The following is a 24,402-nucleotide window of genomic DNA, read 5'->3' as shown; positions in this document are numbered from 1 at the left end:
AAAGTTAGCATGATGCCTTCCTGTACAAATAAACATGTAAATTAATTATGTCTCCTTCTAATGAAAAATGTTTTGCTCTTTCAACATTAATATTAATTGGTCGTGTTAATTGTCTCCTACACCCTTTTTATATGACTGTTCATTGGGATTGCAGTGGCCTATTTTTGCATTGCTCTTTTCTGTTTCAAATAAATACACAATACTTTTATTTTTAGCATTTTAGGAGAGCTTCAGCATTCACCATGTGCATGTCACAATGCCAAATATTTAAGTAGCATCTAAATAATGTGCATTTCAATAGCAAATTTGATCATTTAGGTCACTTGTCAGCGAAAACACAGAAATAGCTTGCTGAAAAAGATTGAACTGTGCCACCTCTTTGATGTAGGAGAGGGAAAGTGCCCTTACTCTACTGTTCCCCCTTAATATTAAATCCCTATGAAAATAACTTCCTCCTCCACTAACAGCATTGAACGACAAGCAACATTATTCATTCCCAACAGGGCAAGGAGGCTGTTCCAGAGTACCCCACTAGCTTCCTGCCGTTTAGCTCCAGCTGCAAAAGTGTGAGCCCACTCCTAAAGTTGGCACGGCTTCCCACAAGTGCACAGTTCCAAAATGCCAGGTGCCTGTGTATAAATATTTAATTGGTACCTTTTTGTTTTGCAGCAATAGCCCAAAAAGGCGCAGATGGAATGAACTGAAACTCAATTATAAATAAATGTTTTATGTAGGAAGGAAGGAGAGAGAGAGAGAGAGAGAGTGAGAGAGAGAGAGAGAGAGAGAGAGAGAGAGAGAGAGAGAGAGAGAGAGAGAGAGATGGAGAGATGATACACACAAGACTGCAATCACATTTTTTTAAAAAAAATAAATGAATGCAAGGATGCAACACCTTCCCTACAGCTCTATTTCCTGTCCCCATTCATTTGTTTAAAGGCTCAAGGCAGGAAAATGTGTGGAAATAAACAAGACAGTTTCCCCAAAATCATATGGTTTGATAAAAATTGTAGATGATGTTGGTTTTTTTGGGGGGGGGATAATGTAAGAGGCAGCTCTTTTCCTGTGTCAGCTGTGCACTTCTATGCAGACAATGGAGCTGCTTCCATAACAATTGTTAATGATTGTCCTGATCCAAACCAGTCATAACTGTTGTGGTATTCAGGTTGTTCCTTGGCACCTGAGAACTCCAGGTGTGACCTTACTCCAGTCAACTGGCCTGATTTTCACATCCCCATTATTAAGGAATAAAGACACTCCAAAAATCTCATGAAGAAAATGAATGCATTAAAAATTAGAGCGCTTTGAGAATGATTTAGAAAGGCTAAAAAAAATTGCTAAAATTGGAGGCTTCTTCATTATACTTTCTTCAAAAACGGAACAGAGATTGCATCTTAAAGGCAAATTATTTTTCAGTTTCAAAATAAGAATAATCTCATTTAAGAATCCTCTACAAATGAATAGATGAGTCACAAATTGCATTTGTACACAGGACAATGCACTTAATGCTTTATAGTGTTAGGGTGTGTTTTTCAAAAAAATGTTTTATACAAAATAATACATTATTTGAATTTCAAAGCACATGAAAAATGAGTTTCACATCAGAAAGAAATGCAGATGAAGAAACACATTTTTTTGTGCAAAATACCTTTTATAAAGAAATGTATGAGATTTCCAGCTTTTAAAATTATGTGTTAAACTTGCCATTAATGTTCTACATGCTACATGTGTAGTCCCTGGGTGGTATCCAGCTTTCTCATTCTGCTACCACAAGACAGCAGTCTCTGGAAAGGGAGAAAGGTGTGGTTTGGCCCACCTTTAGAACATGCCCCGCCCACTGCTGGCTTCAGCCCTCCCAGCAAATTTTCCCCAGTACATGCAGCCCTCAAAAGAAAACAGGCTACCTACCCAAGATACATATGACTAGGATGAAAATCTATGGAAGGAACTGGACCTTAGAATGTAAAGCCAGAAAGGCTTAATTTCCTCTGGCTGCTGTGACATGCCAATAATATTATCAAGGCTCTAAAAAGGAGACACATCAATAGAAATTAATTCTACTTCCTTTGGAAGACATGTCAATAGAAATTAATCCTACTTCCTTTGGAATGTCTAACACAACGAGATCTAATACGTATAAGTGCTGACTCAACAAGCAATCTCATTAGCATTACTTATTTGGTTGCAAATAAGAAGGCTGACTGAGTTAAATCATTTGGAGAAACACACAACAGGACAGTGCATGTTTTAACCATCACTCCTTGCTCATTACAGTCAGTGCACTTCTGTTCTACTGGACACATACTTTTCAAGTATCAGAGAGGGTTTGAATAAGCAACAGTCCTTCAGTTAATACTACCTGTGTCAAATAATCATAACTTACCCGTTTACCTAATTATACCTATCCTGAAGCTGAGGCTCCAATACTTTGGCCACCTCATGAGAAGAGAAGACTCCCTGGAAAAGACCCTGATGTTGGGAAAGATGGAGGGCACAAGGAGAAGGGGACAACAGAGGACGAGATGGTTGGACAGTGTTCTTGAAGCTACCAACATGAGTTTGACCAAACTGCAGGAGGCAGTGGAAGACAGGAGTGCCTGGTGTGCTCTGGTCCATAGGGTCATGAAGAGTTGGACATGACTAAACAACTAAACAACAACAATCTGGATCTTCAGTATGACTTCATGTCCAAACATGGCATTGAAACCACCTGGATCACCCTAGTTGATGATACTTGTTGCAGGAGATAGAAAGAATGTAGTCCTGCTCATTCTCCTTTAGCTCTTGGTGGCTTCTGATACTATTGACCATGGTATTCTTCTGAAGGCAGCCCAGGGAGGTTGTAGGCATTGTACTTAATTGGTTCTTGCTCCTACCTCCAGTATTGTTTCCAGAAAGTAGTTATGTGGTACTACAGTTGAGTGCCATGGGAATTGTCCTGTGGTGTCCTGCAGGGTTTCATCTTCTCCCCCGTGCTGTTTAACAACGCAGCTAGGAGCTCTCATCAAGAGATTTGGAGTGAGGTGCCATCAGTATACAAATGAACACCAAGCTCTATTTCTCTGTTCCATCTGAATCAGGAGAGGAGGCTGAAATGGTAGAGTGGTCCATGGAGGCAGAGATGACCTGGGCATGTGGCAATACATACATACATACATACATACCTACATACATACATAAATAAATAATTTTATTGTTTGCTGCCTTTCTACTGTTCAAACCATGCTCGGTGCGGCTTACGACACGAAAAAGCACCTAACTGCAACATAACAAAAGGAATCCTAAACAATAAAAAAACACTTAAAAAAACACACGCCAACACAAACAAATGGAACAATTTTCATAGAAATCACAAGATCTAAACTAAAGAAACAAAAACACCACCACCTGCAGCAACAGCAACAACCTCCTCAAGAAGCACCCTGCCCCCCCAAAAAACACCCCAGCCCAGTAAACAAGCTGAATCATGATAAGGCAAAGCAGAGGTGTTACGTGTTCAAAGTTCTTAATTCCAGGAGGAGGGGAGGCGGCCTGTTCTGAGTGGGGTTATACTCCCCTGGAAGGAGCAGGAGAAGAAGAGGGGGAAGAGGTTCCATTGTGCATGTGGAAATCCTTTTGCTGACAGAATGCCACCCTTTGCCTTTTCACCCGGGGAAAAGCTTCTAACAACCATTTTTCTATGGCTTGTATGTTCAAGGCTATCCTAGGCTATTGCTACTTGTATTAAATGCCCCACCCCCAATGACATGAAATAAGATGAGTTGGAATTACTTTAAGCTGCCCTGGGCCCTTTTGATAATAGAAGTGGCCATTATAGGCCTCCCATATTCCTACCTGCCCACGAATGCACCTAAAAACACTGAATTGTGGCAAGCCAGCATGTGCGCCAGCCCTTTGCTGTTACCAACTCTGTGTTCTTGAGCATGAAGGTTGTCTGTGGTTCCAATCTTAATTTCCAGGTGTCTGCTCCGAACACTGAGGGTTTAATTAGCTGGTCCCAGTACGCAGAAATGCAAGAGTCGTTTAATTCAGAGTCTTGTTCACCTTCAGAATTGGCGACAATGCTTAAGATAACGTTTGTCAGTGTGCATTTATAAATGTGCAGTGCCCTGTGATAAATTAGTGTCAAGTGCTAGCATTGCTTTGCCATATAAGTATGTTGGATTGGCCTACAATAAGTTAGAAGTTATACCTTCCTCAGCTTTTCTTTCCAATTCATCAGAAGCAATTTCTTCCTGGTGTTTTAACTCTGTTTGTATTGTTGTTTTGTTCATTAATCGCTTCCCATAAGGGACTGCAAAGCAATTTATTATACGGTAATCCAGGCATAGGGAAACTCAGCCCTCCATAAGCTGATGTATAGTGGGGAGCTGTGGCCAAATGCCACTTTATGCTTCACACTTCATGGTATTTGTTCTTCCAGTGTGTATGTAAGCAAATGTTCTCATTGTGTAAAGCAAAAGTGGGGAACCCGTGGCCCACCAGATGTTTGAGACTACAACTCCATCACCCCCAACACTTGTCCATGCTGACTGGGGCTGATGGAAATCATAATTCCAACCACATCTGGAAAATGACCTGTTTACCTGCCCTTGGTGGAAAGTGTTTCTAAGTGTCATTGCACATTCTTGACTGGATGCAGCCTCTTAAACAAGTGGAATGTGGCAATCTTCATGCGCCAGTCCTCATGCACCCCACACTCCAGCTTTTTTTTGTGTGTGTGTGGGGGGGACTTTCGCCATTTGCAATCATGAGCCCTGAGTGTTCACTGGAAGGACAGATTCTGAAGCTGAGGCTCCAGTACTTTGGCCAACTCATGAGAAGGGAAGACTCCCTAGAAAAGACCCTGATGTTGGGAAAGATGGAGGGCACAAGGAGAAGGGGGACGACAGAGGATGAGATGGTTGGACAGTGTTCTCGAAGCGACTAGCATGAGTTTGGCCAAACTGCGGGAGGCAGTGAAAGATAGGTATGCCTGGCGTGCTCTGGTCCATGGGGTCACGAAGAGTCGGACACGACTGAACGACTGAACAACAACAACAAGCATGTGAACAATGTGGGTGTAAATGTCTGCCATTCCGATTAGCTGACTTACACAACCATATCAGACAGGTGTAAGCTATTACATGGGGTCTGAGGCAGAGGAGAAATTAAAGCCCCTATTCATGGCTGGATAATCAAGTGACTTGGCTGATCTACATAGGATTTGGGAAAATGTTGACAGTTTAACAGATTGGGCTTTTTAAGTGGCAGATGGCACTGAAATGTCAAAGTTAAAATATGCATGTTGGGGACAGGGATGAGAATGTTGAGAAAATGCTCCACACAAAAAAGGTTATTTATAGGAAGCAGGTTTTTGAGGACGTTGGGTGGGTTAGGCCGATCCTTGTATGGTTGCAGAGACGACACTTTCCTGGAGCAATGTTTTGTATTTCTGGGTTCGGTTGTAATTCTAAAGCGCTTCAGAGTTTTCTTTCTCGAAATGACAATCAATATTATTGTATCGGTTCAAGGAAAGGAAGGAAAAGAAAGAATGAATGTGTGTTTGTCTCATAGAAGAAGCAGTTACTTCTGTACGTTATGGACATCTTTGAGGAGGTGGGGTATGCTCTGAACTTGCAGCACTAAAAACTGACCTTGAAATATTAAACATTGTTTAAAAATAAAGGTTTCAAAATGATGTCAAAGCATGGTGATAATCCCCTGGTTTTTTCGCCACTTTAAAGCAGCCTCTATTTTGACTAAGCTGGGAATGGGAGAGAAATTCAGTTTGGTTCAGTACTTTTTTTTCTAGAAAAAGAGGTTGCCGGAACTCACCATGAACGCCTCCCTTGTTCTCTTATAATGACAATGGTGCCCACCTAAGAGGCGCCGGAATTCAGCTGACCCCCCCCCCCCAGGTTTGGTTTACTTATTCATCATCTGATCACTCTTTTTGGACTAGGTGAGCCTTGGTCTGACCCAGCAAGGTAATTCTGATGTCCTTGCAATCATTTTTAGTTTAGAAAGTGTTTAATTTGACAGGCCCAGAGAGCTATTGCTTGGCTTTTGCCCCTGGTTAGCTTTGGCCCTCACTTCAGTTTGGCTTTGGCTTCCGTGGGATTTGGCAGCAAGTATAAGCTATTGGCTTGTAAATGAGGAGTGGAAAGAATAGGTGGAACAATGGGCGTTCTAGGGCCAGATTGTTGTTTTAAAATGTTTCAAGCTTTTGAACATACACATCCTTGCATCTCCTCAGTCTTTTATTTAAAATGTCGACATCGGTGCCTTAAGAATATGCTATGTAGTTGCTAGAAGTCTCTGTCTGTGTGTATTCTGTGCAACTTAGAAGCTGCTATAAGTGCTTGCTTTTGTCAATAAAGGATTTTGTCTGTTTGTCCTCCTTGGCTGGGTGGGTGTTGACACTGGCCCTATTACAGGTGCCTCATAATACCCATTTCACATTTGTAAGAAACCAATATTTTAGTGTTGTAGCAGCTACACTTTGGACTGTACCCTTTTTGATGCCTGCTAAAAATCTTTTTGGTTAGGCAAGCCCACCCAGATATGTAGAAACTTGATGTGTGTTTTATCTGTTTTAGTTCATTGCTGGTTTTAATTTTAAAAAATAGTTGTTTTTAACTGTTTTTACGGACAATTTTGTTGCTTAATTTACTTTGTAAACTGCTTTGAGGATTTTTTAAAAGAACAACCAAGCAGTGTATATTTAAATGAATGAATGAATGTGCAGGCAGTGGAGCCAGTTCATAATCCTGGGCCAGCTCAACCCTTCTCTTACCCCCGAATTCCCCATTTCAAGCTTTCTGCTGATGGATAGACAGGGCAGCATCAGCAGGGTGGGGAATCTCATTACCCTATGCAAAGGTATTCACACCTTGGCGAGAGATGATTTAGGAATGGCTTAAGGACTCCAACTGGCATAAAACAGAAGAAGAAGAGGAGGAGGAGGAGGAGGAGGATACCCCGCCTTTCACTCCCCTTAAGGAGTCTCAAAGCGGCTAACATTCTCCTTTCCCTTCCTCCCCCACAACAAACACTCTGTGAGGTGAGTGAGGCTGAGAGACTTCAGAGAAGTGTGACTAGCCCAAGGTCACCCAGCAGCTGCATGTGGAGGAGCGGAGAAGTGAACTCGGTTCACCAGATTACGAGTCCACCACTCTTAACCACTACACCACACTGGCTCTCTTATCTCATATCTTGTAATGAAGTATAAGGTACACATGGTGAACATGGATTAAAAACCCAGCACTGGAAATGCAGTGAATACACAGTAAGCAGGAGTGTGAACACATCCTTAGTTTCTATGCTGCAGTGTGGGAGGAAGCTTCATCACCTGGGGTTAGGTATGAACATGCAGTGTGTTACTGGAGGAGAGATAAAGCTTTGTATACCTCTGCTGGAGGCCTGCTTGGTTCTTACACCAGTGAGGGAGGAGGGGCTTCCACTTCACCATACTTTTTCTGATCACCTGCTTACTCAGATCTGATCACCTGGATGAAATTCCTATGGCAGCCATGTAACTAATTATACCACAGTTTCTTGCTTTGAGCATCACAGGAAACTGCGACTTAAGAAACCACAATGAAGATCAAAGTAGGACATGTGAGTGGAAAAGCGGGAAGGGAGTCCGTAGCCACATAGCTTGTTCTCTGACTTATGTCATGGTTTATCAGACTGATATCATGACATGGGCTTCCGTTTCTCACCTTGTGAGCTTTATGCAGTTAGCAATGCTCTGAGCTATTATAGTGTAATGAGAACATAAATAAAGTGCATGCTCTCTCTCTCTTTTAGCTGTCAAGCATTCTTATTAGCTTGGTTGGTAATAACCTAAAGATGATGACCTCTGTGGAAATTAATGAAATCCCATTATAGAGAAGTGTGCCTTGGCATTCCCCACCCCGCGAATTAATAATGGGATGCAGCTGCTGGTAATAGGATGCATGTCTTTTCATCTTGAGGTCAATAGTTCAAATGAAGCCTAGGACAGGAACATCTCCCAAGTGTCTTGCAGTTCCATGCCAATCTTACTTGTGGACATTCGCCAGATTTTCTCCCCTACTTCCTTGACCTTGAATTCCCCCTGTAACAAAAGGAGTGAAGTGTCAGCAGTTCAGCTGAAAACTTTCTGTTGACAAAGCTACTGTTAATTTTTTAGTCCTAGTGAAGCAGATTTGGGTCCCTTTGGTAGCATCAAAACATGTCTTCTGTTATAGCTGTCTTCTGTTTGCTATAGCAATTTTTATGACTGAAATATCATTTTCAGTATATATTTCATTAACAATTAACATAAGGCATGGATATTATTGATGTATCTTTGCCCATCTGTAATTAGCTGTGATTGGATTGTGTAAGATTCTCACTGGAAAAGTAAATGTTTTGCCCGTAATGGACTCTGGGTGTTGCCTGATAATACTCAGATAACCTTTTGAAACCCAGTGGGATCCAGTAAATAAAATTTTTGGGTTTGACTTGGTATTTGGGATTCACAGCAGTCTACTGACATGGGCTTGCTGGGTGACTTACATTGAGAGTTATAGCCTCAGTTTTTCATCCGTAAGAATGTGTATGATTGTGATCAACTTCACATGGCTTTCTGAGAAAAAAGCAAATAACCTCTGTAAAATGCTGTATATATTATAACAGTGGAGAGAGAGTTGCATCTTTTTTTCTTGGGATTGGTGCACTTTCTCCGTTGATGCCAGATACCACATTGCCAGTGGTTGCCCTAAAAATCTGTCCATCTCTGAGATAAGGCCCATTTTTGCTTCGTACTATGGTATGATGGCCCCAAAGCAAAGTTTGAATTCTAATGTTTCAAAACTCTTTACTCTGGTAGCATTTCCACTCACCCTCTCAAACAGCAATAATTGACCCTGGCAGCAGCTTCAGCCATCAAATACTTTATTTTGGCAGATGCTTGTAAATAGAAGTAGTTTAGTCCCTGGTGTGTTGGCAATGTTCAACTTCAGACCTTCCCTCATCTTTGGAGGTAATGGATTCCCACTAGGTTTGCTTTGCAACAAGGCATGTTCTGGAGGTAATAGGGATGGTTTGAATGCAAAGCACACTGTGATAATTGTAGCCAAGAGAAGCAGGTACTCTAAAGGTAAAGGTAAAGGACCCCTGGACGGTTAAGTCCAGTCAAAGGCGACACTGGGGTGTGGTTCTCATATCACTTTTCAGGCCAAGGGAGCCAGCATTTGTCAACACACAGCTTTCCAGGTCATGTGGCTAGCATGACTAAACTGCTTCTGGTGCAACGGGACACTGTGACGGAAGCCAGAGTGCACAGAAACGCCAGTTGTTGTTTGAATTTATATACAGTGGTACCTATTTATCTACTTGCACTGGTGTGCTTTTGAACTGCTAGGTTGGCAGAAGCTGGGACTGAGCAACAGCAGCTCACTCCATTGGGCAGATTTGAACCGTCAACCATCCGATTGGCAAGCCCAAGAGGCTCAGTTGTTCAGACCACAGCGGCACCCACGTGCCCTCTGAAACAATGCATCAGCCTAAGAACAAAATGAGAGGCGGAATGTGTTGTGTCACCAATAATCAAGTCCCAATTAATAAATCAATATACTGATTAATTGCCAAGGTGCCTTCTTGAACTTCTTCCCTCCCCTCTCTTAAATAGTTCAAAGTGGAGTTTACAATCTACAGTCCACCGGAGACTAGTGTAGAACTATAACTCTTGCCAAGTTAATATCAAGGAAGATATTGTCTCCTTGTGATTCTTAGAGATGAGATAAGCTGTCAGTGTTTTGTGATCCGGAAGGTCACTGCTTATAACTTGTGTTGCCAGCTCCTTAATTGACACTGTTCCTGTACTTTAACATCAGACTGACATACCAAAATTTCACAGCTGTAGCTTTTCCTCCCAATAAGATAAAGCAGTGGGGGAGGGGGGCCCAATCAACTCTAATTTTTACATGTTTCAAGCACCTCTGCTTGCATCCTCACTCTTGTCAGCTGTAGAAAGGCTCTCAAGCCTGGGTTTGCAGTGCTCTGCCTTTCCAAAGCCGGCCAGGGAAGCAATATTTGCTTTTAGTCTTCGGGATCATCATATTTACAGAATCTGAGAAGTGGAAGGGAATTATAAAGCTGATGCCCCAAGGCAAGATATATATACTTCAAAGTGTCTCTAACAGATCCCCATACAGATTTTACTTGAAGAAAACCTCCAAGGGTGGAAATTCCATATCCTCTTTTAGCAGTTTTGTTCCACTGCTGAGCCATGCTTGCCATTAGACATTTACCCATCTGGCATTGAACTATAAATCTGCCTTCTTTAAATTTCTAACCATCATCATCATCATCATTGTTTTATTTCCCTTTTTCCCTGTTGAGACTCAAGGCGGCTTACATATAAACACGAGAACTGCTAAAAACATAGAAAAAGAACTATAATTAAAAAATCATTGAACATCATTAGAGCTAAAACTAAGTACACATATAAAATCTATTAAAACCATAGAAATAATCACAATAAGAATAGCATGACATCAGCCCTTTCATTCAAAGCAGTCCCCAAAATCCTATGTGGGAGCAAAAAAGTCTTCACCTTCTGTCGGAATGACAGCAAGGAGGGAGCCAGTCAGATTCCTCTGGGGAGGAAGTTCTAAACTTTAGGAGCAGCCACCGAGAAGGTCTTACCATTACCATTCTTTACAATACTAATGGCTCATATCGCCAGTAATTGCATAGACCTCTTTCAGTTAGCTCTCCCTTGCCTTCATTTGTGTGCCTTAATTGACATAACACATTTGTTCTGTTGCGCACAGAGCCATCAACAAACTTTTCACTAAACTCTGGAGCCTTAATTACCGTCAACTGCTGGATCCAGTTGGGCTTATCTGTCAAATGGCATAGCTAATTTGTGCAACTAATCTGACTGTCGGTCGGTCTGTCTGTCTCCCTGTGTTCCCATTCTTTCCAGTTGCTGTCTCTGCTGTTTTGATGTTGTGTCAGTTTTGCAGAAGGTGATATCTGTTGAAAACAAAGAACTTACATCTACCTGTGTGCCATTTTCCTATCATTTTGCTCATATTTCTTGCCCTTTTATATTTTACATTTATTATATGTTCTATTTTGGACTTTGAAAAACATGAAAGGTGACAGGAAAGTGGGTGTTTGCTGAGTTTGGGCATAATTTATTAGCCAGGATTTGTCACTGCTTTGAATCATCAAATACTTTTTGCTCTACGGTCCAAATGTCTCAAAATGCCAAGGTAGCAAAAGGTAGTGGCGGCAAGATCACAACCTGCTCTAAAAGCAGATTGTACCAGCCGTGCAACAGTCATTTAAATTAATTTTAACCACACCTTTCAGTGAAATCCTTTAAGGGCAGCATAGCTTAAAATTATTATTACTATTTACAAAAATACAACAAGAAATTACTGACCAACAGTGCACCAACAGTTAAAACAGTAACACATCTGTAAGAACCATTCAAAACACGGAACACATCAATAAAACTACTAACCACTGGAAAAGCAAATCCCACCTATCTGCCCCAGCCCACAATCTTTGCAAGCCACATCTCTCACAGCATGACTTTGTACCCTCTTTGGGAATTTTTGCCCTTGAATCCTGACAATGGTAGCCTGGGTGGAAGATGGAGAGGGGTGTATGAGTGTGAAGAAACTAGTCCATAGTACAGAAGTTTTTCTTTTTAAAATTACTCTATTCATTTCTGCCCACTGGCTTGTTTCCTCCAGAAGGGACAATGTCCCTCATGCTGAAAAGCATTCTCCACCTTGATGTAAAACAGCTGTTTGGCTTATTGGTGGAAGCATTATTTTCATGGGCAGGATAGGGGGGCTGAAGGAGAAGGAAGCAAAATTTGGCAGAGGGGAATTGGAGAGTGGGGTGGGGTGGCTTGGGCACTCTTGTGGGCCTCACTGCAGGCCTTTGAGGGGTGCATGCACCTGGCAGGTTCTGGGTTACTCACATGCATTAGTGCTTGCTGGACAGTTTGGGGGTCCTTAAAATCAGCATCTAAATCTAAGGTGTCCCCCCTTTTTAGATTCACATTTGAGAAACAGTAATAGCTATAAGTTCTCTGGCAGATCTAGGAGACAGAGTGTGGGGTGAGAGAATGCAATGAGGTTTTGAAAAGAGCAGAGTTTGCACTTGCATAGACTGAGCTTTCACCTATTCAGCAGAACAAAAGCCACAACTAAGCTCCTGTCCAATTACACTTACATATCCAATATTGAGCCAAGGCTACCTTCTTCTTCCTTTTTACACAATCAGTTAGCAAGATGAGTTTTTGTTCAGAGCCTTAAGGGCATATTCGTGAAGGTAATTCCAGAAGGAATTAATATGGCAAATTGTTAAAGATACATAGGATAAGGTTCATTCCTCAGTTGCACTTGTTCATCATTAGCGTAAGAAAAATAAGGCCAGGTTGTCATGACCCCAGAGTTCAGCAGCGACCAAGACACAAAGTCAGAGGCTGCATAAGCATTGGCTAAGGAGTCTGACCAAGTATCCAACTCTGAGCCTGATGCTAGTGACTAGGGGGCTGCTAAATCCAAGGCTGGTGGGCAGGAGATCCCGGGACAAGATTCCACAGCACCAAACCCATGGAGCCAGAGTCTGAACCCTTGGAGGCAGCTTCCCTTCAAGAGCAGTGCTCATCAGCAGGCAAGAGGCTTAGCCTTTTAAGGACTGCAGTTCTCACAAAGGGGTTGGAACCTAGGAGAGGTGGACAGGAGACAGAGACCCAAAAGGTCACAGTAAATCTCTAGCCTTTGTTGGAGCAAGTTGCTCACTTGGAGCTCTCCATGGTTCTGAAACTCCTAACCAGCCTTGATACCTTGCCCTGTTGGCTTCCAGAACAGAATGGTATTTTCTGAAAGTTCTCAGCCACTGTGTTCAACGATTTTTATTCCTAGGTAGGAGTGCAGTCTTATCTAATGCATCAAAATGCTGTTATTGAGGTCAGAGTAAACTGGAGTGGGGGGAAACTCTTAGGGTCACAGGACTTTTGTGTCCCCTTTGCAGTGTGCAGCAGCACCAGCCATGCACAACTGGAAGTAACAGCTTTCTTTCTTTCTTTTTCTTTCTTTCTTTCTTTCTTTCTTTCTTTCTTTCTTTCTTTCTTTCTTTCTTTTGTAAAAAAGGCAAAGGTGTCATTCATATGATAAATTGGCAGAGACATAGCCCAAATTCACAAATCCATCCAGATGCCAACAAATATGTATTCAAGGAAAAGGTTCTGTTATGCTTAACTTAAAGCCAAACGAGTTTACATAGCGAAATTGATTAGACAATAATATATATTTATCTGCATCTTCTATCACATTATTTTAGTGTGTAATTCAGGTCGCCTCACCTCATAAAGCATATTGTAGCATCGGAAAAGTTTCAGAAAAGTGCAACCAAAATAATAAAGGGGCTAGAGCACACACACACACACACACACACACACACACACACCCCACCGCAGTCAAGAAAAGTTACCACAAATGACACTTCTTAGTTTATAGAAAAGGTTAGGAAGAGGTGACATGTTAGAAGTTCATAACAGTATGCATAGCATGGAGGAAGTGGATGGGCGAAAGTCCCTTCCCTCACATAACACTGGAACTTGTGGATATAGTTGAACTATGGAGCTCACTCCTATAGGGGGCAGTGGTGGGTGGCTTTAAAAAAGGAATAGATAGGATAGCTCAGTCAGTAAAAGCATGACTTTTAATCTCAGGGTTGTGTGTTCAAGCCCCACGTTGGGCAAAGAGATTCTTGCATTGCAGGGGGTTGGACACTTGTGGTCCTTTTCAACTCTAGAATTATATGATGCAAAGGCAAATTCATGGAAGACAAGGCTACCAGGGGCTACTAGTCATTGGGGCAGCTATTGGGAATCACAGGTGGGCAGAATGCTGTTGTCCTCAGGTCCTGCTTGCAGGTTTCCCACAGGCACCTGGTTGGTTACTGAAAGGATACTGGACTAAATGCTCTGTTGGCCCGACCCAGCAGGCTTCTCTTACTCTCTCGGCACTCAAAGTCTTTCTCTTGGTTTTGATGCCTTTCTCTCAATAGCACAGGAGCTGGACCTGACAGCAATATAATTAATAGGTATTATTTTACAAACAGTCTTAAGGTGTTCTTACATTGGAGCAAATCCTGGATGTGAGTAGCCTGCATTCCATCCAGATGGTCAGCTCTTAAGCAGTAAATCCTCCTCAATGGCAGTGCATCTTGCTTCTTACTAAAAGCACCACTTCAGCAAGGGATGGAGACAGAGAGTCTCTCAAATGTGTGCGAACATTTGTTTCCATCATCACATTACTGTCTTGTCAACTTAACTTCAAGCTCACTCATCTACTATATTATGTGGTTCGCTTTAAATCAATAACAGAAAATGTAGTAGAAGTGATTTTCTTATTTAGTAGGTAATTTGTTTATGGTAATGTACATGCTTCAAGTTTAAATAAAACGTGGATATGACTTTGGTATCCAAAAGTGGATCCTAGAGAGAATGCTAATAAGTTACTTTTTAAAACAAGTCAATTGACAAAAGGCAAGTCTGTTATTTGATCTGCAGTCAAAGGTCTCCAGAGCTGGCCAGTTCCATCACTTTCTAGAATGTAGTGAAACAATAATTATGGAATTAAGAGGACCTCGACCCCCTACTTTGCTCCAGGTTTGTGACCATTTTAATTTCATTGCACACATATTCTGATTTTGCTAAACACTGCAAACTATAGACTTTCAAAATAATTTGTAAAATAGCATCATCAACAAGAACAATCCACTCTTCACCCAAAGGCCCCAGAATACAACTATTCACAATCCAAACAAACAAACAAAAAAAGAAATATGATTAAAACAGCATAAAACACTGCTAGTGCAATGGCATTTCCCCCTCTCTCCTTTTCCCTGTGCCTCCTAAATATATTCTAGGGCTTCCTCCAGTCTTCCAAAGCAGATTTGGGGGTGGAAGAGGGAAAATCCTATTGTACTAGTGATAATCCTTGCACTAATGGGACGAGTTAGTTGAAACCGCCCCCCTGAGATATAACTAAAACCAGCAGTAGTGACAGAAATTCAAATGCCCAATAAACCCCCATCCCTCTAATCCTCTTCATTTGTCAACAAAAGAACACGAAGGATACTACTGTAGTGAGATGCCGCCTCAGAGGGGAGGTCATCACAAAGGTGAGAGGCCATTGTAGAGAGAGTCCACCCATGGGCCCCTGACTTAGAATTGCATTAGGTGTAGAAACCACCAGCAGAACTTCCCCTGCAGATCTTTATTAAATTGCATAAAGGTAAGTAAAAATACTTTTGTTAACTTGTGCACAAAGGGTAGCTGTTATAACCAGTGGCACCATGGGTCAGTGTATCTGGCTGTTAATCAGAAGGTCGGTGATTCGAGCCCTCCAGGGGACGGGTGTGGGTAGGATTTCTGCATTGCAGAGGGTTGGACTAAATGACCCTCAGTGTCCCTTCCAACTCCACAATGCTATGATCAGGGCTTTTCTACAGACAGAACTCACCGGCACTCAGTTCCGGCACCTCTCAGGTGGATACCATTGCCATTACAGTGGAACCTTGGTTTTCGAGCGTCTCGGATGCCGAATATTTTGGTTTTCGAACGCCAAAAACCCAGGAGTAATTACTTCTGTTTTCGAACGCTTTTTGGGTGTCGAATGGCTTCTGGGGAGTTGCTTTTGTTTTTTCCTCCATTGACTTTGCCAACCACCCTTTGTGCCTCGTTTCGCAAGTCGAACAGTCTTCCAGAACGGATTACGTTTGACAACCAAGGTACCACTGTATAAGAGAACAAGGGAGGCTTTCATAGTGAGTTCCGGTACCTCTTTTTCTAGAAAAATAGCACTTTATATGATTGGATATAAATATCTTCTCTTCACTCTTTTGACCTGTTCCTGACAGGGAAGAGCCTTTTCAGCTGAAATGCTTATTCCACAAATGGAATCTTATTGCCATTCTTACATCAGAGGCCTGTCAGGCAAATAGAGGTTAAAAACCTCTAAATGCTTCCCTCCTGGTTGATGGTGGCTCTTTCAACATTTAATGGCAATTTATTGTGGTTACTTGTAGATGACTCCTGTAAGTTCCTTATCGGGTGCTCTGTCCTATCTTAGATTTGTGTCTAAGCTCAAGCATAGTATAGTATGTGTCAGAAAGACTCGAAATAGATCCATTGAAATCAGTGCACTTAAGTTACTCATGTCTATTTATCTGCTCTGAGTTTGACTTAGTCAGATACAACCCCTAATCTTCTTAGCTAATAAAAGGGATATTTACATGGTTGTCACTGCAAGACATGCTGTGCTTGGCCCACAGTCACACCGGCTAGGTATATCAGTCTGTCATATATTACTAAAAGGGCTCTTAAAGCTACGTAGCACAACCAGCTTATTTCTCTTTAGCTGTTTCCCAGGGAGCAACTATTCTGGGTCAAAAGTACCACTACCTGATAGCTAGTTCCAGTGAATTGTCTCTGAAGTTGAACCTCGCCCAGTGGCGGATTTAGGGGAGCCCTACCAGTTCATCAATACTGGGTGCTGAGCTGAGAGGGGGCCACAACAATGAGGTGGGTGCTAAATTTTGTTGCTGCACAGGGCGCCACTGAAATTTGAAAGTCCACCACTGCCTGGCCTAAAGTTTTGGCTGCGTATTGTGAGAATGTGGGGAGATTGCTGCTCATGTTGACACTCTGGGCTGAATCTAGTGGCGGCACAAGCAAAAGCCACTTGCACAACCAGCCTTTCACTTCTCTTTCTGTTTTAGTGACCTTGTAACCTTCAATATGGCTTCTCCAGAGGGTTAGGCAGCCCTCCCGATCAGCATGATTCCTGTTACACAGGACAGTAGTGCATGGGGGCAAATAATCAATGGGTGCACCAGTCAAGCTCTGTTCCATGGAGGGTCCCTCCGTCTGATTTGAGGCAATGCTCCAAATTGCAGCTCAGTGAAACATGGTGCACACCAATCAGAAGTGGGCCCCTGCTCCTCTGGAGAAGTTTTCTGGTGATTGCAGGGAGAGGAGGGAGAGAAAGACAGGGGTTCTCCAGAGCTGCCTTCTGCTTGCCCAAGCCTTAGATGCAACCCCCTGGCTTGTCTGAGAAATGCACTAACTCAATCTGCTTGCTTTGCTTTTGAAGAAATACAGTTGGCAGCTAAAGGCAAATGCCTTGACTTGAGTCACGTGCAACATTTTCATCAGTTAACAAAAGAAATGAAGATTACAAGATGGTTACCTTGTAAATTTGGATAGAAATGTACTCGGGAACTGCCCACGTAGAGGAGGTGGTACCTATAACCCAGTTTTGCTCAACATTTTCATTGGACACGGCATAGAAAACATGCTTTGTCATATTTGCAGGTGAGGAAAAAATGTGTGGAATTACCGGTACTCGCTTGAAACATCAATACCAGTATAAATGTTTCTGTTGATATCTGCCCCAGCGTAGAACAATTTTCAAAGTTAAAATGCCACTCCCCCCCTTTCCTGTTTTTTATTTTACCATCTAACCTTCCAGTCTATCTGCAGTATTACTTCTAAATCTTCAAAGCTTTTACTCTTCCACCTTAAAAGATCATCTCCTTTGTGTTTTCAATGTAAGGGTTTTTTTTGTTTTGCCCTTTGGGATGTCATGATTCCTTTTTACTCCTTGAAATGGCCTGCATTTCCTTTCCCTGTATCCATTAGCCTGAGCCCCTAGAAATGAAGATTAAGAGGATATAGGTCCACAGGAGAACATTTTTCAGTCTGGTTGGAGACTCATCTCAGTGTTTAGAAAAGAGTTTTTCTGTCTGCCTATACTGTATATATATATATAATCAATCGTGAATTTTTAAACCAAATAACAGCTCAACAATTGATTTAATCAACAATTAAATCTCATTTAAAACTGTGGAAAAACAGCACAGCAGCATATAACATAACTAGCAGCTTCGTTCAAAACCTTAAACCCTGAGTTTCCTGTACAGTACAAATAGGGTGACTGAATCAGAAATATCTGTGTTAAGTTCATTAAAATCAGTTTCAGAGGTTAGCCCTACACTTAACACTCTGGTTGGGATTCCTTGTGCAAACATGAAGCTCCTGATACTTGCCATATGAATAAACAGCCTGCTCACAATGCATGTTCCTGTCTCTTTTGATTCGCAAACAAAAATTTGAAGCTTTTGCTTACATGCTCTGTGGTTGCTCAGCTGCTTAAGCCCAGCCCAAGACTCTGAGGTTTGCATACATTTGTTGTTGTTCAGTCGTTCAGTCGTGTCCGACTCTTCGTGACCCCATGGACCAGAGCACGCCAGGCACGCCTATCCTTCACTGCCTCCCGCAGTTTGGCCAAACTCATGTTAGTAGCTTCGAGAATACTGTCCAACCATCTCATCCTTTGTCGCCCCCTTCTCCTTGTGCCCTCCATCTTTCCCAACATCAGGGTCTTTTCCAGGGAGTCTTCTCTTCTCATGAGGTGGCCAAAGTACTGGAGCCTCAACTTCAGGATCTGTCCTTCTAGTGAGCACTCAGGGCTGATTTCCTTGAGAATGGTTAGGTTTGATCTTCTTGCAGTCCATGGGACTCTCAAGAGTCTCCTCCAGCACCATAATTCAAAAGCATCAATTCTTCGGTGATCAGCCTTCTTGATGGTCCAGCTCTCACTTCCGTACATTACTACTGGGAAAACCATAGCTTTAACTATACGGACCTTTGTTGGCAAGGTGATGTATTTGCTTTTTAAGATGCTGTCTAGGTTTGTCATTGCTTTTCTCCCAAGAAGCAGGCGTCTTCTAATTTCGTGACTGCTGTCACCATCTGCAGTGATCATGGAACCCAAGAAAGTGAAATCTCTCACTGCCTCCATTTCTTCCCTTTCTATTTGCCAGGAGGTGATGGGACCAGTGGCCATGATCTTAGTTTTATTGATGTTGAGCTTCAGACCATATTTTGCGCTTTCCTCTTTCACCCTCATTAAAAGGTTCTTCAATTCCTCCTCACTTTCTGCCATCAAGGTTGTATCATCAGCATATCTGAGTTTGTTGATATTTTTTCCGGCAATCTTAATTCCGGTTTGGGATTCATCCAGCCCAGGCTTTCGCATGATGAATTCTGCATATAAGTTAAATAAGCAGGGAGACAATATACAGCCTTGTCGTACTCCTTTCCCAATTTTGAACCAATCAGTTATTCCATATCCAGTTCTAACTGTAGCTTCTTGTCCCACATACAGATTTCTCAGGAGACGGATGAGGTGATCAGGCACTCCCATTTCTTTAAGAACTTGCCATAGTTTGCTGTGGTCGACACAGTCAAATGCTTTTGCGTAGTCAATGAAGCAGAAGTAGATGTTTTTCTGGAACTCTCTAGCTTTTTGCATACATAGATAATTTTATTTGTATGCCACCTTTCCATAGTTTGAACTATGCTTGTCACAAAAGTCATCATAAGCAATAAACAACACATCAAAAAGTACACAGCCAATTTGGACAACTTCCACACCAATCATAATAAGAGCTAAAATAAAGATGCAAAAATTAATCCCAATAACAGCAATAACACCTTCCCAACAACAACAACAACAACCCAAACAGCACTTCAGCCCAAGAGTCTCCTCTGCAACTTCAGCTTTTGTAGCTGGAGTCAGTCAGGGCCCTGCCCTCCCAGACCAGCTTGTGGTTCAAACACTAGAAACTCTGAGTAGATTCCAGCAGACATCTTCCTTTTATGGCTTAAAGTTACTTGGAGGGTCCATATGGGGCATAATTCAGTGGTGGACTACATGCTTAGTGTGTGGAGGGTCCCAGATTCAAGCCCTGGCATCTCCAGTTAAGTCAGAGTACACTCAAGGAATGTTCCCAATGGTGTGTCAGCTCTCGAAAAGGCTGGCCTAGAATCCCTGCTCTACGATCCCACTGTGGAATTCATTCATCGACTTTATCTGGAAATCGTTGAGGTTTCTGTGAACTTTAAATTTCTGTTGGTAAATGTAAACGGAGGTAATACTTAAGTCTAGTGTTATGGTGTTTCCCCCTGCTTCTCAACATTACCCATCTTTAAGGACGCTCCACTTCTTCTGTCGGTCTGGTCTCTGAGCCATTGACTTCAGTTTGTTGGACACATTCCAGTGACTTGGGTAGTCGCAATAGGATCCCTGCGTGTTGAATTATTCAATAGCTTCTTTATAACTTTGCTGAGGCAGAAAAAAGGCACTATCTTAATTAAATGTTCTATCGCTGCATTTTATTCCTCACCAATAATTTCTTTTCCTGCTTTTTGCAGCAAAAAGCTTTTTTGAACGAAAGTAGGTGGCGGGGTGGGGGAGACGATGTCAACACTTAACAAAAGTTTGTCTACTTTCTGTGTGCTGTAGTTGCAGGATACATTTCATACAGGGGAAGCACAGAAGCTGTGTTCAGAAATTACACCAGGGCTGCTTTCTTCCATGACATGTTTTATGGGTTCCCACGTTGCTAATCAATGTTATTGGATTTACCACATGGTCTGATTGCATGATGTCGGTCCTAATAATAATAATAATAATAATAATAATAATAATAATATTTATACCCCTGCCCATCTGGCTGGGTTTCCCTAGTCACTCTGGGCATCTCCCAACAGAACACTAAAAACAGAATAAAACTTCAAACATTAAAAACTTCCCTAAACAGGGCTGCCTTCAGATGTCTTCTAAAAGTCAGATAGTTGTTTATTTCCTTGACATCTGAAGGGAGGGCGTTCCACAGGGCAGGCACCACTACCGAGAAGGCCATCTGCCTGGTTTCCTGTAACGTCACTTCTCGCAGTGAGGGAATTGCCAGAAGGCTCTTGGTGCTGGACCTCAGTGTCCAGACTGAATGATAGGAGTGGAGACGCTCCTTCATGTATACTTCAACATGGTGGCTAAAAATGTTTCCCTCCCCACTTTTGCAGCTAGTATCATTGACGATAATGGTGACAGAGCTTTGGAACAAAGAAAAGTGAATGAAAGTTGAGGTCTGGATACATTCTTAAACTGAAGTGCAGAACTAGTATGTTCAAGATCACTGCTGATGCAAACAATCTTTTTAAATATTCTGTTGCTTTGCAGAAAAATCTCAGTCCGTCCCAGAGGGTTTGCTCACATCCCCCTGAAGACCAAGATGAAGGAGGCACTGAACCATCTGGCAAAACTCTGCTGCACTCTGCCAGGGTGCAAAGGAAGATATGAAATTTCCTTGCATCAAGTCAGATTGCTGACCTAGATAGTTCCTTCTTTCTATAGCAGTGATGGCTAACCTGCAGCTGCCCAGACAGTGTTGGACTCCAACTACCATCAGTCACAGAAAGCATAGCCAGTGGTTAGGGCTGATGGTAGCTGTAGTCTAACAACATCTGGAGGACACCACATTGGCTACCTACAAAGGCTGGCTGGTCCTTCATGGCCTTATCTAGAGAAGCTGGGGATTGAACCAAGCCTGGGATGGCCAGCCTCTTTGGAGCCGCAGGCACAGTTGCAAACTGCTGTGGACACAACACATACACTGCAACTTATTCCATTGGCTACAGTATAATGCTTCTTTCAAGTATCATTTCAGCAGGATTAAGGAGAGGTCCTTGTGGTCCCCAGGGCAAGTCTCTATGGACTCGGGTGCACCGGTAGTTGTCTAAGCCATGTGTCAGTGATCTGGGAATAGGACGCCAGTTCTACAACAGTTATAGGTAGGTAGCCGTGTTGGTCTGCCATAGTCAAAACAAAATAAAATAAAAAAATTCCTTCCAGTAGCACCTTAGAGACCAACTAAGTTTGTTCTTGGTATGAGTGTATCTGAAGAAGTGTGCATGCACACGAAAGCTCATACCAAGAACAAACTTAGTTGGTCTCTAAGGTGCTACTGGAAGGATTTTTTTTTTATATTTTGTTTAGTTCTACAACAGCGAGATATATATAAAAGCTCAGGGCAATCCAAAAGCTTGGTGGAACAGAAATTACTAGATGCTGGAGAGCCAATAAAGAGAGGCCCAGGTGAGCTTCTAAGCATGGGTGCCATAATGAAAGAGACTCTGTCATACATCCCAGCTAGCTGAACCTCTGATCGCAGGCAGGACACAGAGTATGGCCTTTGATGATGCACAGTGGGCAGTCAGGCTCTTAAGGATGAAGGTGACCCTTCCAGTCACCTGGTCCCAAACAGTTGTCTTCTTTGAAGGCAAAGGTTCACTGAGTTGTGCATTGAAAATTACATATAAAAGTTTTCATTTCCCAAGTGATTTTTGCAAATGCATGCCTTATGTGAGAACCAATATAGACACAAATGCATGTACACATAGAGAGTCAGCTTAAAAAAGTATTAGGTTTAGTTACAATTAAGTAATCCTGTCTCATGATAGCAGATTTCTTAGTGGATTAATATGGATGTCAGATATTGAGGTCAAAAGAAAGAAAGAAGGATGAACTAACAGGCACAGCCTGGATACAATAATGTGAGGTTTCCCTCTATGCTTGATCGCAAGAGATAAAACACTTTGCTGTCTTATTGCCTTCAAATTATTCCTTACATCTTTGCAAAGCATCTTGCAAGGGCTTACACAGGTTTAAACCAATTCACTTGATGGGCTGAAGGAAAAGAAAAATCCATTCCATTTAAGCAGCTGTGATTTCTCTGTAGAGCACACAGGAAAAGAAAGCAGCCGAAAACAACCTTATTTTTGTCACGGAAAAAGGTAGACGTGGCTCTGAATTCATACAAAGGACATTGAGCAAAAAGGTGTCAACTTTATCACCCCTTCCTGCAGCACAAATCTACTATAAGCCAAAAATTTTAAAGCTTCTTTGGGGGAAAAAAGGACTTTGAAACAATGGAGTTATGTGCTTAGACTTAGAAGAACTTGGCTTGAGGCCAGTACCATCTTCACAGTAGTTGGGTTTTTTAAAGCATCAAACACAGGTCGTAATAATGAACACCCAACTTAATGCAAAACCATCTGTGCATTTGAAACCTGGGGAACGTTTGCACATCACCTGAAGGATTCCAGAGTTCCAGAGTGGATCCCAACTCTGGGGGGTAGATTCTAACCCATTTTATTTCACGGAAGAGCAGCTGCTCATTAGGAAACATGCATTACTTAGTTCCAGTTTCTTCTCTGTCTCTGTCTCTCTCTCTGTCTCTCTCTCTCTCTCTCTCTCTCTCTGTCTCTCTCTCTCTCTCTCTCTCTCTCTCTCACACACACACACACACACACACACACACCCCAATCATCTTTGAAGTGTATTACTTTGAAGATATCTATTTTTGTAATCAGTGCCACATTATTGGGTTTTCTTCCCCTTTACACCCTTAATTAAATCACGCTTCGTTGATTAAATGTGTCTAACTGGTGTCAGAAGAAACTGAGAAACCACTGAAGAAAGTGTTTTCAAATCCTTGTCTGACATTCTGAAGCAGCACAAAAGGCCCTGCCCACCGTTTTGCAGTCTAAACAGAATACTTCTGTGTTTAGACTCTAAAATGTTGGGCATGGCCTTTTGTGCCGTTTCAGAATGTTAGACAAGGATTTCTGATGTTACCTTTCTGACGTTCAGGCTGTGAGACCCATTGCCTACAGAGACAAAACAGCACCACACATGCACAAGAGTATTAAGAGCAGGGGTCGCCAACGTTTTTGGACTTGTGGACACATTGCAATTTTTCAAGAGTGCTGGGGGTTCCAGTGGCAAAACAGCTGCTATGTAGGGCACGGCATAACATAAGATGGATGGCTGCCATGGGGAGTGTGGTATTACTCAAAATCAGAGAGACAGCAATTTCATGCTTACCATAGGAGGTCATTTATGACCTGCTGTTCCTGGTTGTGAGGATCACACAATATTGATTTTACACACACACACACACACACACACACACACACTGCATCTAATGGCAACAGGGAGCATTCCTAAATACCAGGGAAAATGTACAAGATGGCCACATGACACTCACTCTCATTTCACAGCCTAGAAATTACTTGCACATTTTCCCCCATAACTCAGAGTCTGGGGCACCTGCCTGGGGGCACCAGTGGAACCCTTTGTGGGCATCATGGCACCTGCATGATGGAATTCTTGTCTGGAATTCAGTTATTTCAGAAAAGAATAACACATACATACATTAACAGATTTCTAAGGGACAGGAAGATCCTGATCATTTTTTTTCAGTATAGTGGAAATATATTTCATATAGTTTGGTTTCAGATTTACAGGTATCTCCCCCTACGTTTTCTAGAGAAAACATGGTTGTCATGGTTTTAGATAGGATGTTATTATTTAATAAATTTAGGTTTTCTATGCCATTGCCTTTAGTTGAATATGTTATTGAATTTTTATATTCTTCTTTAAAAAATTTTTTTTTATTAATATTGTATCATTACACTTTGTAGCCAAGATCGTTACACATCAAACA

General features: G+C 42.1%; 1 protein-coding gene across 2 annotated transcripts in view; it reads left to right on the top strand.

Annotated features, from left to right (window-relative positions):
• Positions 1-24,402, top strand: part of HHAT (hedgehog acyltransferase) — a 147,245-nt gene that overhangs the window by 64,752 nt on the left and 58,091 nt on the right. Inside the window, exon 9 of one of the 2 annotated variants that reach the window (XM_033144835.1) lies at positions 1,163-1,297. The exons of the other annotated variant lie outside the window; for it this stretch is intronic. Coding sequence (XP_033000726.1) covers positions 1,163-1,181 — 19 coding nt within the window. The 3' untranslated portion in view covers positions 1,182-1,297. Of the gene's footprint in view, positions 1-1,162; positions 1,298-24,402 lie in introns of those variants that run through there. 2 annotated transcript variants of the gene reach the window in all.

Source organism: Lacerta agilis, chromosome 3 (genome assembly GCF_009819535.1).
Source record: "Lacerta agilis isolate rLacAgi1 chromosome 3, rLacAgi1.pri, whole genome shotgun sequence".
Lineage (NCBI taxonomy): Eukaryota > Metazoa > Chordata > Lepidosauria > Squamata > Lacertidae > Lacerta > Lacerta agilis.
This window is presented reverse-complemented; position numbering and strand designations above follow the sequence as displayed.